The sequence below is a fragment of the Megalopta genalis genome, chromosome 16, assembly GCF_051020955.1.
Source record: "Megalopta genalis isolate 19385.01 chromosome 16, iyMegGena1_principal, whole genome shotgun sequence".
NCBI classification, from domain to species: domain Eukaryota; kingdom Metazoa; phylum Arthropoda; class Insecta; order Hymenoptera; family Halictidae; genus Megalopta; species Megalopta genalis.
In genome coordinates, this window is record NC_135028.1 from 2334430 (window position 1) to 2354235 (window position 19806).

The 19806-nt window shown below is 47.1% G+C and overlaps 3 protein-coding genes across 3 annotated transcripts; all 3 read left to right on the forward strand.

Moving 5' to 3' along the window:
- Window positions 1–102: 102 nt before the first annotated feature.
- On the forward strand, window positions 103–3577 carry LOC117225136 (uncharacterized). The gene is made up of 2 exons (XM_076527011.1): window positions 103–951; window positions 2591–3577. The coding sequence occupies exons 1-2, from the start codon at window positions 103–105 to the stop codon at window positions 3536–3538; spliced, it is 1797 nt and encodes a 598-aa protein (XP_076383126.1). The 3' UTR covers window positions 3539–3577.
- A 4653-nt stretch (window positions 3578–8230) lies between these two features.
- LOC143260690 (uncharacterized) lies at window positions 8231–8659 on the forward strand. The gene has a single exon (XM_076527012.1). It carries the CDS (start codon window positions 8231–8233, stop codon window positions 8657–8659), a length of 429 nt encoding a protein of 142 aa, XP_076383127.1.
- Window positions 8660–12768: 4109 nt separating this feature from the next.
- LOC143260691 (uncharacterized) lies at window positions 12769–13323 on the forward strand. The gene has a single exon (XM_076527013.1). The coding sequence runs from the start codon at window positions 12769–12771 to the stop codon at window positions 13321–13323; it is 555 nt and encodes a 184-aa protein (XP_076383128.1).
- Window positions 13324–19806: the final 6483 nt, after the last annotated feature.

The following is a 19806-nucleotide window of genomic DNA, read 5'->3' on the forward strand; positions in this document are numbered from 1 at the left end:
GTACCGTGGTCGCTCGAAATCTAAAGAGCGGCGTCGGAGCGCGTCCCCTAGGAACAGAGACCACTGCTGGTATCACCAGGTGTTCGGGGCGCAATCGACAAAATGCAGGTCGCCGTGCACATACAGCGCGGGAAACGCACGGGCACATCGAATGCGGCGATCAGTGATGTGCCAAAAACCTGCCGCCTTTTCGTACGAGAGAGGACACGGAACGAGGAGTATCTGATAGACACCAGATCGGACCTCTGCGTGTACCCTCGATCGTACATAAAGGGTCCCCTGGACAAACCAAAGTGCGAGCTGTTTGCTGCCAACGGGTCCACCATCAGTACCTACGGACTGAAGCCGACGAACCTCGACCTGGGACTGCGACGGAAGTTCTCATGGAGATTCGTCATCGCAGACGTGTCGAAACCCATAATCGGGACCGACTGCCTGACACGCTACGGACTGTTGGTGGACCTCAATGGCAGGCGACTTTTGGACGAGACCACGACGCTGACGACCACCGGGAGGATTGCCACGATGGAGACGCAGTCCATCAAGGCGATAATGGGGAGTTCGCCGTACCAGCAGCTTCTGGCGGAATTCCCGACCCTGGTGCGTCCAACCCAACACCCAGAGCGGCAGGTAAGACATAACGTAACGCACTATATAACAACGACAGAGGGTCCTCCGGTATTTTGCAAATCGCGCCGGTTATCGCCGGAGCTGTTTAAAGACGCCAAAGCGGAATTTGGGGACCTATTGAGTCTCGGTCACATCCGTCCGTCTAAGAGCCAGTGGGTCTCAGCCCTTCATATGGTTGCTAAGAAGGATAACGGATGGAAACCTTGTGGAGATTATAGGTTACTCAATGCCCGCACAGTCCCCGACCGCTATCCGATTCCGCATATCGAAGATTTTTCGAGGATGCTATCCGAGAAGACGATTTTTTCGACGATCGATTTGGTACGAGCGTACCACAAAATCCCCGTCCACCCGGACGACATCCCGAAAACCGCAATAACGACGCCGTTCGGATTATTCGAATACACGGTCACGCCCTTTGGATTGAGAAACGCAGCACAGACGTTCCAGCGGTTTATAGACACCGTAGTAAAGGGACTTTATTTCTGCTACGCATATCTCGACGACATCTTAGTGGCGTCGAGTTGTGAGACGGAGCACAGAAATCATCTGCGTCCCACGCGGGTGACCCGGAGGAAAAGTTCCACACGTTGTCACGTGCAACTCATCATCCCCTCCGATTACCACGCCGTCCCGAAAATACGCAAAGAGCGTAAGGGGCAGGCGGTAAAAAGGACAAAATGAGCAACGCTGATTGGAAAGGCTCAACGCGTGGGGTTGACCAATCAGTGTTGTTCAAGAATTTTACCAGAGCAAACGGCGAAAGGAAAAAGAAAACTCATTAACTGCATCGCGACTCGTCCTAAGACATAGCCCGCGAAAATAAAGAAGTTTTTACCATCGCACACGAGCGTACTAGTGATTTCGAACTATCCTACCCGAAAAAGACAACAAATGGACGCAACGACTTCCTATTATTTTATTAGGCATTAAATCAGCGCCCAAAGAAGATCTACAGGCAAGCTCAACAGAGCTAGTATATGGAGAAAGTGTCCGTTTACCAGGAGAATTTTTCGAAAACCATAAAGTACAGGATACCAATGATTTCGTAAAACAATTACGTCAGCATATCAAGGAAATTAAACCTACAGCTCCGGTTAAACACGGAGAGAAAAAACCTTTCATTTTTTAAAACCTAGCAACGTCGCAACAAGTCTTCTTTCGCCATGACGCGGTAAGAAAACACTTACAGCCTCCATACGACAGACCATATAAAGTAATTGACCGCGCTACAAAATATTTTACCCTTGTTATCGCCGGAAAACACACAAAAATCTCCGTCGACCGCCTTAAACCAGCACATTTATTAAAAGATGCCGCAAACAATTATACACAACACAACAAGACTAACCTGCAACCAGAAGTGCAAGCACAAGGCACTTCAAACATACTAACGACAACACGTTCCGGCAGAAGAGTAAAATTTACAGATTTCTTCGGAATGCCGTTAGCACACGAATACACTTATTAGTAATATTTTTTTCTCTTTCTCCCCATAAAGATTTATATCATTTCATTACCAAAACATATACCCCATATTTTATTCTAAATATACTCCGATATATCTTGTGTACGCATATTATAAACCAAGAAAAGTGCTGTCCACTACTAATACAATTATCAATATTATAAGCGACATATTCACCCAGTAAAATGTATATATTTTAGATTACCACGTTGATCTTCCATACGTATAATTTTTTTTTTCAACCAAGTTTGTAAAGGGTGTCACAAAATTCACGCAAGATTTGAATTTTGCGCCATTTGTGCGCAACCAAAAAAAAAATACAGCGTGACAGCTGATAGTTCAGGGTTATTAAAAATGGAGCGCTACACAAAAGAACAACGCATTTTTATTGTTGAGCAATATTTTGTAAAGAATGAAAGTTTTGCAGCAACAGTTCGCAATTTTCTTACAAAATATGGTCGGAATAGTGATTTAACTTCATCAACTGTAAAGAGACTAATTAAAAAATTTAGAGAAACTGGATCAATTAGTGATCTTAAACAGTCTGGCCGTCCTTCAACAAGTCGTTCAACACAAAACATTGAAGCAGTTCGAGAGAGTGTTGCTGAGAGTCCAGGAACATCAATTCGGCGCCGTGGTCAAGAATTGGACATTTCGAGAAGCTCTGTACAGCGTATTCTCACGAAAGATTTGCATCTTCATGCTTACAAAGTTCAATTGACTCAAGAACTGAAGCCTACTGACCACGCACAGCGAAGAGAGTTCGTTGAATGGATTATGGAACAACAAAAAGTGGATGCTGATTTTTCGAACAAAATCATCTTCAGCGATGAGGCTCATTTTCATCTTGATGGCTTTGTTAATCGACAAAATTGTCGCATTTGGGGTTCAGAAAATCCACAAGTGATTGTTGAGAAACAAATGCATCCACAACGTGTCACTGTTTGGTGCGGATTTTGGGTTGGAGGCATCATCGGACCATTCTTCTTCGAAAATGCAGCTGGTCAGACAATAACGGTTAATGGTGCTCGCTATCGCGACATGATAATCCAGTTTTTTGTGCCAAAATTGCAAGACATGGATGTGGACGGCATGTGGTTTCAACAAGACGGTGCCACATGCCATACAGCCCGAGAAACAATTCAATTACTGCATGAGTCATTTCCTGGTCGTATAATTTCCCGTTTTGGTGATCAGAATTGGCCGCCCAGATCATGCGATTTAACGCCGTTGGATTTTTTTCTTTGGGGTTTTTTGAAGTCTAAGGTTTATGTCAACAAGCCCACGACCACCCACGCCTTGAAGGAGGAAATTGAGCGCTGTATCAATGAAATTCCGCCACATTTATGCAAAACAATCATGGAAAATTTCAACAAAAGAGTGCGTATGTGCCAGCAAAGTCGTGGAGGCCATTTACCCGATATGCTATTCCATACATAACCCTATACTGTATACTATATAAATCAATAAAAAATTTACAATTTTTAATTATAAACCTGTGTTTTCTATCAAAATTATTTCTTGCGTGAATTTTGGGACACCCTTTACCTTAGCGTTAATCACTGGAAGGGGGGTGAATGTGGCGGACCAGACATAATAAAAGCCACGTCCTCCAAAAGCGGGGAGTGCAGATGCCTTTTTCGTGTTTTCCCGACGCGAGGCGTACACACCGCCATAAAACAGTAAAAACGACGAGACACAGCTTCAGACCTTAGGTTCCGAATCATCCCGGTCGGTGAATCTTCGGGAAAGGCCTTCGCCCTTCCCAAGGATCTTCCCTTACCGATTTTAATACGCTCTCCCCAATAAATTCGAGGACCTCTCGACCGGGAGACGTTAGTTAATTATTTTCTTAGTTTTCCTCCGACTCTCGACGTGTTCGTACCTCTGTCTCGTCCGTCACTCGCTTACCTTTACCTTTTACGTATTTTCAAACACACTGTACCTCATCGCCTTTTTGTTACAAGTTGTATTAAAGTTTTCTCGTTACATAAAACCAAAAACTCTCTCGGATTATTTTATATAAACCGTCGCAGTAACCCCTGCGACAAACTGGTGACCCCGACGTGATCCGAGAGTACCGCGAGTGCGTGATAACCGAGAACTTAGCAACTTTTAGTGACATTTCGTTCGGCAACATACGAACTTCGCGATCAGAGTGGTGCTACCCCATCCAAACTACCGCCTCCGGTGTAGAGGTAAACCAAATTAATATACGCGTACCTAGTTTCACACCCGAGGTGCCAGCTATGTGGTTTGCACAACTGGAAGGACAGTTTCTCATAGCGGGAATAAAAAGCGAGAATAAGAAGTTTTGGTACGCAGCCTCGAACTTGGAAACCAAGTATGCAACCGAGGTACAAGACCTAATTATCAATCCGCCAGCTGAAAATCTCTTCAAAATTTTGAAAGAGACGCTCATATCGCGTCTCTCGCAGTCGAACGAATCGCGTCTTCAGCGACTCCTGGAGCGAGAAGAAATGGGGGACTGGAAACCTTCACAGTTTTTGCGGTACTTAAGGGGGCTGGAAAGTTCAGTGCCGGACAATATAGTTCGAACTATATGGCTCAACCGGTTGCCGACGCATGTACGAGCAATCCTTGCTACGCACACGGATACGACGTTGGAGAAACTCGGCCTACTCGCCGACAAAATAGTAGAACTCGCACCGAGAGCACACGTAGCCAGCATCGACAGGACACCCGCCCCGGACAACAATTTGGCGCAGCAAGTAGACGCTTTAACGCGTCAAGTAGCCACGCTGACAGCAAAATTAACCGAAAGGGAAGCACGACCACGCACTAAAAACTTCACGCGAGGCAGATCACGCCAACGTAGCTATAGTCGTAGTAAACAAGGTATGTGTTGGTACCACGCATGCTTCGCGGATAAAGCCGTAAAATGCATTTCTCCGTGCACCGCGAATCCGGGAGACTCAAATCCTCGTCAATAATCGCGGCAACATATGACGAGTTCCCTTCAAGCCGCCTTTTTATCACCGAAAAAGCGTCAAGGATTCAATACCTCATTGATACTGGCGCGGACGTGACCGTTTACCCTCGGGCGTACTTATCGACGAACCTGCCGCGCTCAAATTACGAAATGTTTGCGGCAAACGGCACAAGGATCCCCACATATGGGACAATTACACTAAGAGTCGATTTTGAACTACGTCGCGAGTTAATATGACGATTTATTGTAGCGGATATCGCTAAACCAATCATCGGCCCGGATTTCCTGGGTCATTCTGGGCTACTCGTCGACATCAAGAACAGATGTTTAGTTGATAGCACAACATCGCGAAATACGCAAGGCTCGATAGTACGGGACAAATTTGTCACAATCAAGACAATCCACGGCGATTCGCAATATCACGTCTTACTTTCACGAGACAGTGAAATTACACATCCCGCGGACACGCCTGGTGCTGCAAAACATAGTATCGAGCACCATATCGAAACGACCCCTGGACCGCCTATCTCTCACAAAGTCCGACGACTCGCACCGGACCGTTATAAAGCAGCAAAAGTGGAATTTGACCTGCTGCTCAAGCAAGGGATTATTCGACCTTCTAAGAGCCCGTGGTCATCACCGTTGCACATGGTCTCGAAAAAGAACGGAGAATGGCGCCCTTGCGTCGACTACCGCGGGTTGATTACACGAACAATTCGGAATAGATATCCAATACGACGCATTGAAGATTTCTCACAAAATCTACACGGGAAAACAATCTTTTCAACTATCGACCTCGTGCGCGCTTACCATCAGATACCGATAGCTGCGGAGGATATTACAAAAACCGCCGTAATCACGCCTTTTGGATTATTTGAGTATTTATACGGACCCTTCGGCCTTTGCGGGATAGCTCAAACTTTTCAGAGGTTTATAGACGAAGTTACGCGAGGTTTGGATTTCGTTTTCGCCTATCTCGACGATTTTTTAATAGCTTCCGTCATAAACCCAAGTAAATGCGTATTCGGAGCCTCTCAGGTCAAATTTCTCGGCTACCAGGTAGATGAGAAGGGCACTCGCCCACCCGAACATAAGGTCGACGCCGACAACAGTAAAACAATTACGCCGTTTCATTGGGATGGTTAATTTCTACCGTCGATTACTACCAGCAGCTGCGACACGACAAAAGCCCCTTAACGGCCTACTGACAGGCCCAAAAATGCCAGGTAATAAACCTATCAATTGGACTGAAGAGGCCAAACAAGCTTTCGTCGCAGTAAAAGAAGGCCTAGCAAACGCCACGCTGTTGGTACATCCAGCAATAAATGCTCCACTATCAATTACTGTGCAACAAATGGTAAACAACGATTGGCAACCACTTGGATTTTTCACTCGCCCCCTGACAAAAAATTCAAGCTAAGTATAGCGCGTACGATCGCGAGCTTCTCGCTATTTACGAAGCCATAAAATACTTCATTTACGCGGTATAAGGCAGAAACTTCACTATATTCACCGATCATAAACCGCTTACCTATGTTTTTAATCAAAAGAAAGAAAAATCCCCAAGGCAGTTTGGTTACTTTGACTACATTTCACATTTCACATCGGACATAAAACATATTTCGGGCATAAATAATGTAGTCGCAGACGCTTTATCGAGAATCGAAGAAATCGAAGAGATAAATTATTCAGCTCTCGCCGCAGCACAGACCGATGATGAAGAATTACAACATTTATTGCAATCCGGTACAAACCTACAATTAAAATCTATTTTCTTTGAACCGTGTAAAGCTAACATCTACTGCGATATTTCAACACAGAGAGCACGCCCTTATATTGTACCGTCATTTCGCAAGAAGGTTTTCCAACAGATTCATGGATTAGCCCACCCAGGTACACAGGCCACCATAAAACTTATTTCAGAAAGGTTTGTGTGGACATCCATGCGGAAAGATTGCACACAATGGGTTCGAACATGTATACAATGCCAAAAAGCAAAAATATCTAAACACGTGTCTTCACCTATAGACAAATTTGAAACACCAAGCGCTAGATTCCTGCACATACATATGGATATAGTTGGCCCGATCACATCCTCAGAAGGTTTTAAGTACTGCGTGACGTTCGTGGATCATCGATTCACGCGATGGCCCGAAGCCTGGCCAGGGGAAGAAATCACCGCAGAAGCAGTTGCAAAAGTTTTGATGAACTGGATTAGCCGCTTCGGAGTTCCCGCGAGAACATCAACCGACCAAGGAAGACAGTTCACATCACAGTTATTCAGAGAATTAACCCGTTTGATCGGCGCCTCACACCTTATGACAACTGCATATCATCCGCAAGCCAACGGAATGGTTGAACGTTTTCATAGATAACTCAAAGCAGGAATTATGTGTCATGAAGATGTAGCGACCAGTCGTGCGCACAATAGGATCTTCAGTCCTCGTGCAAACGGCCAGCGTAATTTATGACTCTCCTTGGAAGAAGCTATTTTTGAGATGACAAGTTCCAAACCTTGATAGCACAAGTTTGCAATAGAGCCTTTGAGGAAATTCCTCAATAGCTAAAGAGACCGTCATAAATTAGGAGAGTTTCCGAAGGGTACTCGAAGCGGACCCAGCGACCCAAAGGCCATGTGGTCCGACGCGGGTGACCCGGAAGAAAAGTTCCACACGTTGTCACGTGCAACTCATCATCCCCTCCGATTACCACGCCGTCCCGAAAATACGCAAAGAGCGTAAGGGGCGGGCGGTAAAAAGGACAAAATGAGCAACGCTGATTGGAAAGGCCCAACGCGTGGGGTTGACCAATCAGGGTTGTTCAAGAATTTTACCAGGGCAAACGGCGAAACGAAAAATCAAACTCGATCACTGCATCGCGACTCGTCCGCAGACATAGTCCGCGAAATAAAGAACTTTCTACCACCGCACGCGAGAGTACTATTGATTCCGAACAAATCCTACCCGAAATTGGTGACCACGACGTGATTATTAGTGCTGTGCGGTAGTAAGTGCAGTGCGACTAGACATAGACAGTTAGACAGAAACAATAAAATGAATACCGAAGTGAACCACGAGAGTGCCGCGACGCCGGAAGTTTGCCGTGTAGGTATTCACATACCGCCGTTCTGGCCGGACTGACCAGAGATCTGGTTCAACCAAATCGAAGCACAGTTCACGATGAGCGGCATCACGGCAGATAACACCAAATTTTGCCATGCGATGGCCCAACTCGATGCAAAATACGCAGAGGAGGTATGGGACATTTTCACCGCGCCCCCGGAAACCGAGAAATATGAGACGCTCAAACGGGCGCTCATAAGACGCAAGTCCGCCTCGGAAAACAAGAAAATGTTAAGTCTTTTCGAGCAGGAGGAAATCGGCGACCGTACACCGCCCCAGCTCCTGCGGCACATGCAGAGTCTGGCCGGAAAAACAATGACGGAGACCTGCCTCAAGACACTGTGGGCCAACAAGCTGCCGGCGATGGCAAAAGCCATCATCAATGCGCAAATCAGTCTGCCACTCGACGTGCTGACGGACATAGCGGACCGGATCCACGAAGGAACAGCCGACAACCAAGTGGCTAGCGTCTCGACGGCGCGGTAGGATCCGCTGGAACAGGTGCTCTACCGGTTGGATCAAATAGAGGCGCGGATGGCGGAACGGCACCGGTCGCGTCCGCCGAAGAGATCCGACCAGTCTAAGTACCGTGGTCGCTCGAAATCTAAAGAGCGGCGTCGGAGCGCGTCCCCTAGGAACAGAGACCACTGCTGGTATCACCAGGTGTTCGGGGCGCAATCGACAAAATGCAGGTCGCCGTGCACATACAGCGCGGGAAACGCACGGGCACATCGAATGCGGCGATCAGTGATGTGCCAAAAACCTGCCGCCTTTTCGTACGAGAGAGGACACGGAACGAGGAGTATCTGATAGACACCAGATCGGACCTCTGCGTGTACCCTCGATCGTACATAAAGGGTCCCCTGGACAAACCAAAGTGCGAGCTGTTTGCTGCCATCAGTACCTACGGACTGAAGCCGACGAACCTCGACCTGGGACTGCGACGGAAGTTCTCATGGAGATTCGTCATCGCAGGCGTGTCGAAACCCATAATCGGGACCGACTTCCTGACACGCTACGGACTGTTGGTGGACCTCAAAGGCAGGCGACTTTTGGACGAGACCACGACGCTGACGACCACCGGGAGGATCGCCACGATGGAGACGCAGTCCATCAAGGCGATAATGGGGAGTTCGCCGTACCAGCAGCTTCTGGCGGAATTCCCGACCCTGGTGCGCCCAACCCAACACCCAGAACGGCAGGTAAGACATAACGTAACGCACTATATAACAACGACAGAGGGTCCTCCGGTATTTTGCAAATCGCGCCGGTTATCGCCGGAGCTGTTTAAAGACGCCAAAGCGGAATTTGGGGACCTATTGAGTCTCGGTCACATCCGTCCGTCTAAGAGCCAGTGGGTCTCAGCCCTTCATATGGTTGCTAAGAAGGATTACGGATGGAGACCCTGTAGAGATTACAGGTTACTCAATGCCCGCACAGTCTCCGACCGCTATCCGATTCCGCATATCGAAGATTTTTCGAGGATGCTATCCGAGAAGACGATCTTTTCGACGATCGATTTGGTACGAGCGTACCACAAAATCCCCGTCCACTCGGACGACATCCCGAAAACCGCGATAACGACGCCGTTCGGATTATTCGAATACACGGTCACGCCCTTTGGATTGAGAAACACAGCACAGACGTTCCAGCGGTTTATAGACACTGTAGTAAGGGGACTTTATTTCTGCTACGCATATCTCGACGACATCTTAGTGGCGTCGAGTTGTGAGACGGAGCACAGAAATCATCTGCGTACGCTTTTCTCACGTCTACAAGAGTACGGCATAGTCGTAAATCCGAGCAAGTGCGTGTTCGCGGAATCGAAGTTGAAGTTTCTAGGCTATGAGGTTAGCGCCGAGGGTACTAGACCATTGGCCGAAAAGGTCGAGGCCATTCAAGAATACCCAAGACCCGTAACGGTTAAGCAACTGCGCGGTTTCTTGGGTATGGTAAACTTTTACTGTAGGTTCATACCCGGCGCGACCGCATTGCAGGCTCCGCTCAATCAACTGTTGCGAGGACGCAAGCTGAAAAGCAATGCGCCCTTACAATGGACGAGCGAAGCGCAGTCTGGGCTAGAAAATCTTAAGACTGCGTTGGCGAACGCAGCATTATTGGCTCACCCTTCCAACGATTCACGACTCGCGATCATGGTAGACGCGTCAGATTTCGTGTTAGGCGCTACATTACAGCAACGACAAGGCGGTTCGTGGCAACCGTTAGCATTTTGCACGAAAGCCTTGTCAACTGCATAGAAGAAGTACAGCGCGTACGATCGCGAATTGCTTGCTATCTACACCGCGATAAAGCATTTTCGACATGCGGTAGAGGGTCGCGAATTTACAATCTACACGGATCACAAGCCAATAATGTTCGCGTTTAGACAGAAACCGGACAAGAGTACACCGAGGCAATTTCGATACCTTGACTTCATCGGTCAGTTTACCACGGACATTCAACACGTTAGCGGCAAAGACAACGTGGTCGCAGACGCACTTTCGCGCCTCGAAGCCGTAACTGCACCGCTAGATTACTCGAAGCTAGCGGACTCGCAAGAGCGGGACGAGGAAATAAAAAATTCCTAAACGCGCCTGATATCTCGTTGGGATTGAAACGGATACGCACGTGTAACGACGACGCACCCGTCTACTGCAACATTTCAACCGGTAACGTGCGTCCGTTCGTAACGTCTTCCTTCCGACGCCAAGTCTTCGATGCTGTACACGGATTGTCGCACCCAGGTGCAAAGGCGACAATCCGTCTGGTAAAACAGCGTTTTGTTTGGCCATCGATGGAAAGAGACTGCCGAGAATGGAGTCGAAGCTGCCTCGCGTGTCAGAAAGCAAAGGTCGGCCTACACGTCTCGAGTCAGGTAGGCACCTTCGCGCCGCCGTCGAGCAGGTTTGAGCACGTGCACCTCGACCTGATAGGACCACTACCTATGTCGAGGGGCAATAGATACTGCCTTACCTACCATCGATAGGTTTACGCGTTGGCCAGAAGTCTTACCGCTCGAGAATATCGAGACCGAAACCGTCGCGCGTACCTTCGTTACGGGGTGGATCGCGCGCTTCGGGACACCGGCAAGGATCACCACAGATCAAGGCCGGCAATTCGAGTCCCATCTCTTTAGACAATTGAGCGTGTTGCTCGGGTGCACGCATCTGAGAACCACCGCCTACTACCCCGCAGCGAACGGTACGGTCAAACGCCTCCACCGACAATTAAAAGCCGCGATAAAGTGTCGCGCCGACGACCGGTGGACCGATGCGTTACCTGCCGTTCTCCTAGGTATCCGCGCCGCGTACCGCGACGATCTACAAGCATCGTCAGCAGAGCTGGTGTACAGCGAAAACATCCGGCTACCCACGAAAATGTTTCGCAACGAAAGCACCAGCGAAACAGAGCCAGCCGAGGTGATGCGCCAGCTCCGCAATCATTTTGGAGACGTACGACCGGTGAATCGTTCTCGGCACGGTCAGAAGAGAATTTTCGTTTTCAAAGTTTTGGCGACAACATTCATCAGAACAGACGCGGTAAGAAGCCCTCTTCAGAATTCGTACGAGACCCAGTCCCGGTCGTATGTCGAAGTAAGAAAACATTCGTAGTGCGGGTTCGAGGTAAAGAGACTACGGTCTCAATCGACCGACTCAAACCCGCCTAAATATTAGACGACGACAACAGTGACGAGTACGTACAGACCCGACACGACGAACAGAAACCGAACGACGAGCGAAGCTCAGACGGCCCGCCGACTTTCACACAGGAACACCCTCGTATTCGTTCGGGTAGGCGAGTACGATTTCTAGATAGACTGCAAGTCGGAAACATGTAAATATCATTGTAAAAAGTACCGAGTAAGATTTGGTACATACTAGTTTTAGACCTTGATGTAAGTTAATTTAAGTAGAATTAAGCAACGTTTGCACTGGTAAGGGGGTGCTGTAGCGACCAGTCGTGCGCACAATAGGATCTTCAGTCCTCGTGCAAACGGCCAGCGTAATTTATGACTCTCCTTGGAAGAAGCTATTTTTGAGATGACAAGTTCCAAACCTTGATAGCACATGTTTGCAATAGAGCCTTTTAAGAAATTCCTCAATAGCTAAAGAGACCGTCATAAATTAGGAGAGTTTCCGAAGGGTACTCGAAGCAGACCCAGCGACCCACTGGCCATGTGGTCTGACGCGAGTGACCCGGAGGAAAAGTTCCACACGTTGTCACGTACAACTCATCATCCCCTCCGATTACCACGCCGTCCCGAAAATACGCAAAGAGCGTAAGGGGCGGGCGGTAAAAAGGACAAAATGAGCAACACTGATTGGAAAGGCCCAACGCGTGGGGTTGACCAATCAGGCTTGTTCAAGAATTTTACCAGGGCAAACGGCGAAACGAAAAATCAAACTCGATCACTGCATCGCGACTCGTCCGCAGACATAGTCCGCGAAATAAAGAACTTTCTATCACCGCACGCGAGAGTACTATTGATTCCGAACAAATCCTACCCGAAATTGGTGACCACGACGTGATTATTAGTGCTGTGCGGTAGTAAGTGCAGTGCGACTAGACATAGACAGTTAGACAGAAACAATAAAATGAATACCGAAGTGAACCACGAGAGTGCCGCGACGCCGGAAGTTTGCCGTGTAGGTATTCACATACCGCCGTTCTGGCCGGACTGGCCAGAGATCTGGTTCAACCAAATCGAAGCACAGTTCACGATAAGCGGCATCACGGCAGATAACACCAAATTTTGCCATACGATGGCCCAACTCGATGCAAAATACGCAGAGGAGGTATGGGACATTTTCACCGCGCCCCCGGAAACCGAGAAATATGAGACGCTCAAACGGGCGCTCATACGACGCACGTCCGCCTCGGAAAACAAGAAAATGTTAAGTCTTTTCGAGCAGGAGGAAATCGGCGACCGTACACCGCCCCAGCTCCTGCGGCACATGCAGAGTCTGGCCGGAAAAACAATGACGGAGACCTGCCTCAAGACACTGTGGGCCAACAGGCTGCCGGCGATGGCAAAAGCCATCATCAATGCGCAAATCGGTCTGACACTCGACGTGCTGGCGGACATAGCGGACCGGATCCACGAAGGAACAGCCGACAACCAAGTGGCTAGCGTCTCGACGGCGCGGTAGGATCCGCTGGAACAGGTGCTCTACCGGTTGGATCAAATAGAGGCGCGGATGGCGGAACGGCACCGGTCGCGTCCGCCGAAGAGATCCGACCAGTCTAAGTACCGTGGTCGCTCGAAATCTAAAGAGCGGCGTCGGAGCGCGTCCCCTAGGAACAGAGACCACTGCTGGTATCACCAGGTGTTCGGGGCGCAATCGACAAAATGCAGGTCGCCGTGCACATACAGCGCGGGAAACGCACGGGCACATCGAATGCGGCGATCAGTGATGTGCCAAAAACCTGCCGCCTTTTCGTACGAGAGAGGACACGGAACGAGGAGTATCTGATAGACACCAGACCGGACCTCTGCGTGTACCCTCGATCGTACATAAAGGGTCCCCTGGACAAACCAAAGTGCGAGCTGTTTGCTGCCATCAGTACCTACGGACTGAAGCCGACGAACCTCGACCTGGGACTGCGACGGAAGTTCTCATGGAGATTCGTCATCGCAGGCGTGTCGAAACCCATAATCGGGACCGACTTCCTGACACGCTACGGACTGTTGGTGGACCTCAAAGGCAGGCGACTTTTGGACGAGACCACGACGCTGACGACCACCGGGAGGATCGCCACGATGGAGACGCAGTCCATCAAGGCGATAATGGGGAGTTCGCCGTACCAGCAGCTTCTGGCGGAATTCCCGACCCTGGTGCGCCCAACCCAACACCCAGAACGGCAGGTAAGACATAACGTAACGCACTATATAACAACGACAGAGGGTCCTCCGGTATTTTGCAAATCGCGCCGGTTATCGCCGGAGCTGTTTAAAGACGCCAAAGCGGAATTTGGGGACCTATTGAGTCTCGGTCACATCCGTCCGTCTAAGAGCCAGTGGGTCTCAGCCCTTCATATGGTTGCTAAGAAGGATTACGGATGGAGACCCTGTAGAGATTACAGGTTACTCAATGCCCGCACAGTCTCCGACCGCTATCCGATTCCGCATATCGAAGATTTTTCGAGGATGCTATCCGAGAAGACGATCTTTTCGACGATCGATTTGGTACGAGCGTACCACAAAATCCCCGTCCACTCGGACGACATCCCGAAAACCGCGATAACGACGCCGTTCGGATTATTCGAATACACGGTCACGCCCTTTGGATTGAGAAACACAGCACAGACGTTCCAGCGGTTTATAGACACCGTAGTAAGGGGACTTTATTTCTGCTACGCATATCTCGACGACATCTTAGTGGCGTCGAGTTGTGAGACGGAGCACAGAAATCATCTGCGTCCGACGCGGGTGACCCGGAGGAAAAGTTCCACACGTTGTCACGTGCAACTCATCATCCCCTCCGATTACCACGCCGTCCCGAAAATACGCAAAGAGCGTAAGGGGCAGGCGGTAAAAAGGACAAAATGAGCAGCGCTGATTGGAAAGGCTCAACGCGTGGGGTTGACCAATCAGTGTTGTTCAAGAATTTTACCAGAGCAAACGGCGAAAGGAAAAAGAAAACTCATTAACTGCATCGCGACTCGTCCTAAGACATAGCCCGCGAAAATAAAGAAGTTTTTACCATCGCACACGAGCGTACTAGTGATTTCGAACTATCCTACCCGAAAAAGACAACAAATGGACGCAACGACTTCCTATTATTTTATTAGGCATTAGATCAGCGCCCAAAGAAGATCTACAGGCAAGCTCAACAGAGCTAGTATATGGAGAAAGTGTCCGTTTACCAGGAGAATTTTTCGAAAACCATAAAGTACAGGATACCAATGATTTCGTAAAACAATTACGTCAGCATATCAAGGAAATTAAACCTACAGCTCCGGTTAAACACGGAGAGAAAAAACCTTTCATTTTTTAAAACCTAGCAACGTCGCAACAAGTCTTCTTTCGCCATGACGCGGTAAGAAAACACTTACAGCCTCCATACGACAGACCATATAAAGTAATTGACCGCGCTACAAAATATTTTACCCTTGTTATCGCCGGAAAACACACAAAAATCTCCGTCGACCGCCTTAAACCAGCACATTCATTAAAAGATGCCGCAAACAATTATACACAACACAACAAGACTAACCTGCAACCAGAAGTGCAAGCACAAGGCACTTCAAACATACTAACGACAACACGTTCCGGCAGAAGAGTAAAATTTACAGATTTCTTCGGAATGCCGTTAGCACACGAATACACTTATTAGTAATATTTTTTTCTCTTTCTCCCCATAAAGATTTATATCATTTCATTACCAAAACATATACCCCATATTTTATTCTAAATATACTCCGATATATCTTGTGTACGCATATTATAAACCAAGAAAAGTGCTGTCCACTACTAATACAATTATCAATATTATAAGCGACATATTCACCCAGTAAAATGTATATATTTTAGATTACCACGTTGATCTTCCATACGTATAATTTTTTTTTTCAACCAAGTTTGTAAAGGGTGTCACAAAATTCACGCAAGATTTGAATTTTGCGCCATTTGTGCGCAACCAAAAAAAAAATACAGCGTGACAGCTGATAGTTCAGGGTTATTAAAAATGGAGCGCTACACAAAAGAACAACGCATTTTTATTGTTGAGCAATATTTTGTAAAGAATGAAAGTTTTGCAGCAACAGTTCGCAATTTTCTTACAAAATATGGTCGGAATAGTGATTTAACTTCATCAACTGTAAAGAGACTAATTAAAAAATTTAGAGAAACTGGATCAATTAGTGATCTTAAACAGTCTGGCCGTCCTTCAACAAGTCGTTCAACACAAAACATTGAAGCAGTTCGAGAGAGTGTTGCTGAGAGTCCAGGAACATCAATTCGGCGCCGTGGTCAAGAATTGGACATTTCGAGAAGCTCTGTACAGCGTATTCTCACGAAAGATTTGCATCTTCATGCTTACAAAGTTCAATTGACTCAAGAACTGAAGCCTACTGACCACGCACAGCGAAGGGAGTTCGTTGAATGGATTATGGAACAACAAAAAGTGGATGCTGATTTTTCGAACAAAATCATCTTCAGCGATGAGGCTCATTTTCATCTTGATGGCTTTGTTAATCGACAAAATTGTCGCATTTGGGGTTCAGAAAATCCACAAGTGATTGTTGAGAAACAAATGCATCCACAACGTGTCACTGTTTGGTGCGGATTTTGGGTTGGAGGCATCATCGGACCATTCTTCTTCGAAAATGCAGCTGGTCAGACAATAACGGTTAATGGTGCTCGCTATCGCGACATGATAATCCAGTTTTTTGTGCCAAAATTGCAAGACATGGATGTGGACGGCATGTGGTTTCAACAAGACGGTGCCACATGCCATACAGCCCGAGAAACAATTCAATTACTGCATGAGTCATTTCCTGGTCGTATAATTTCCCGTTTTGGTGATCAGAATTGGCCGCCCAGATCATGCGATTTAACGCCGTTGGATTTTTTTCTTTGGGGTTTTTTGAAGTCTAAGGTTTATGTCAACAAGCCCACGACCACCCACGCCTTGAAGGAGGAAATTGAGCGCTGTATCAATGAAATTCCGCCACATTTATGCAAAACAATCATGGAAAATTTCAACAAAAGAGTGCGTATGTGCCAGCAAAGTCGTGGAGGCCATTTACCCGATATGCTATTCCATACATAACCCTATACTGTATACTATATAAATCAATAAAAAATTTACAATTTTTAATTATAAACCTGTGTTTTCTATCAAAATTATTTCTTGCGTGAATTTTGGGACACCCTTTACCTTAGCGTTAATCACTGGAAGGGAGGTGAATGTGGCGGACCAGACATAATAAAAGCCACGTCCTCCAAAAGCGGGGAGTGCAGATGCCTTTTTCGTGTTTTCCCGACGCGAGGCGTACACACCGCCATAAAACAGTAAAAACGACGAGACACAGCTTCGGACCTTAGGTTCCGGATCATCCCGGTCGGTGAATCTTCGGGAAAGGCTTTCGCCCTTCCCAAGGATCTTCCCTTACCGATTTTAATACGCTCTCCCCAATAAATTCGAGGACCTCTCGACCGGGAGACGTTAGTTAATTAGTTTTTTAGTTTTCCTCCGACTCTCGACATGTTCGTACCTCTGTCTCGTCCGTCACTCGCTTACCTTTACCTTTTACGTATTTTCAAACACACTGTACCCCATCGCCTTTTTGTTACAAGTTGTATTAAAGTTTTCTCGTTACATAAAACCAAAAACTCTCTCGGATTATTTTATATAAACCGTCGCAATAACCCTTGCGCGGCAAAATAGTTTCGCTCGACTAGGGTTTCGTTCTATCTCTCTCACTCTCTCTCACGAGGTGTCTTCAACAATAAAGGCGAGCCGCGAAGGCTCGAAGAAATTAATTCCTGCGTACTACTCTCGACTCCTTAGGATTCGGTCCTGACGACAGATAAGGAGATTTTACTGTACATCGTGATTGATCTTATTTTGAGCAATCAGAAATATTTGTCCAAACTTTATCATGTTTGATCTAATCTCAATCAGAAAACTCTCTATCTCACACACACACACACACACGCACGCACGCACGCACGCACGCACGCACGCACGCACGCACACACACACACACACACAGAAAGAGAGAGAGAGAGAGAGCAAGATATGCGTCGCATGACGCATCATAAGTTCGACCGACTCCGTCGAACCTTAGCATCGACGTAGCGAGAAAATCGATAAATTACAGGGTCGCAGTAATATCGCGGTGTGAGTGAGTGATGACATACTGAAATTACGCCGGGAAGAGAGGCACTATTGTATATCGCAATGTGCACATCACAATTTCTTCTTTCTCTTAAATTTAATTTTCTAGGTTAAAAAATTGCTTATTTCAATGTAATAATGTTTAAAATTACTTAATCTACACTTGCGGTAAACCAAACAAGTAGGAACTTTCTTGCTCATAGCAAAAATGTCGACAAATTCGGTTTTCATTTTTTTTTTTACAATGACCCAACCGGATGAAAAATCTGAGAAAAATTGAGTGCACTGCTTGTGATAGTACATTATCAGGGAATTAATATACAAAAAGTACAATCCTTTGTTTTCGAGAAATCTTTAATCTTCCGATTTTTGTTTGGTTTTTTATTTTTGATAAGCACAGCTTGCAAACCGAAAAATTTGATGAAAAGCTACCAAAGGAGAGAAATAGGTGGAAAAGCGTGCAAAACTGCTCAATGAAAAATAATTGGAACATTGTTATTGGATCTGTTATATTTTCCGCATTGTTGCGAGAGCCGCTTCTTTTAGAGAAAACTTCCCGTTGTGCATTGTGTGTATCCACATCCTCCCAATGAAAAAATAAATATCGTTGCCTGCTTATTTGCATTCTGGTTCATCGTTTTCACTAACATGCAATTCACTAATCGCGTCAACGATTACCTGATCGTCAATTTTTTTCTCTACAGTTATCACTGATATTATCGCTATTGCCACTTATACATTCTAATAAATTTCTGTTAAACGAAATATATTTACTGATTGATGCCATAGCGACGACTGATAGAATCTGCATCTCGTGAAAGAAGTTCGAAAGACTTAGTCTCTGCATAGTGCAAACATTTCTACGAGATCACTCATCATGGAGAGACGTTAAAAGACACGATTTATAAACATGGGATCGACAAAAATATAAGTATACAGGTTGTCCCAAAAATGTCTCGCAATCCGGAAATGGGGGATTCCTGAGGTCGTTTGAAGTAACTTTTTCCGTAGCGAAAATGTAATCCGCGGTTATTTACGGGTTATTAGTGAAAAACAGTGGCTAATGAAAGGCCAGATCAGCTGGCGCGAGACGGCCGAGCCAATGAGCGGAACTGAGCTTTACCAGATTAATGGTTTAATTGCCCGCCGCCCGCCACCCCCCCCCCAACTGAAGCTGTCCTCCCCATATTGGGAGTGACGAGGCGGTGTGGGGCGCGGTCCCCCGCACCGCCGAAGCAAGATGATTCATGGGGGGAGTATAAATCTCCCCCCTGGGACGCGGCCGGCCACCGCCATTGTGTTCTTTGAGAGTTCCCGTGGCTCCCCCGCTACTCGCCAGCGCCCTAGGCCGCCGTGGGGGTTTTAGCGGGTCAAACCCCGCACTACCCCCGCCCCGCCCTTCGGGCGGAACGGGGGTGTCTGACCAGCAGATTTCCCCCACGTTAAACAAAAAAAAAAAAAAAAAACTGAGCTTCGTACACCCATTTCCGGATTGCGAGACATTTTTGGAATATCCTGTATAACGTAATGGTATATCAAGTGGCCACTCAGCGCTCCGCACACTACACAGACGTCGGCCGCTGGGAACGGCTCGAGAGTCCGTACAGTGGCACAGACGTCGTCCCTGGCTGTGCGGAGGCTCAGAAACAATTGTTAAGGTAAATGCAAGCACATATAGGCAAATTTCGATGTAGTTGTAGCACTCGTTTAATGCAAATATCTCCGAAACAAAGGGCGAGCCGCAATTATTGTCCCAATAAATGTTCGTTAAGAATCTCGTCCTTTATA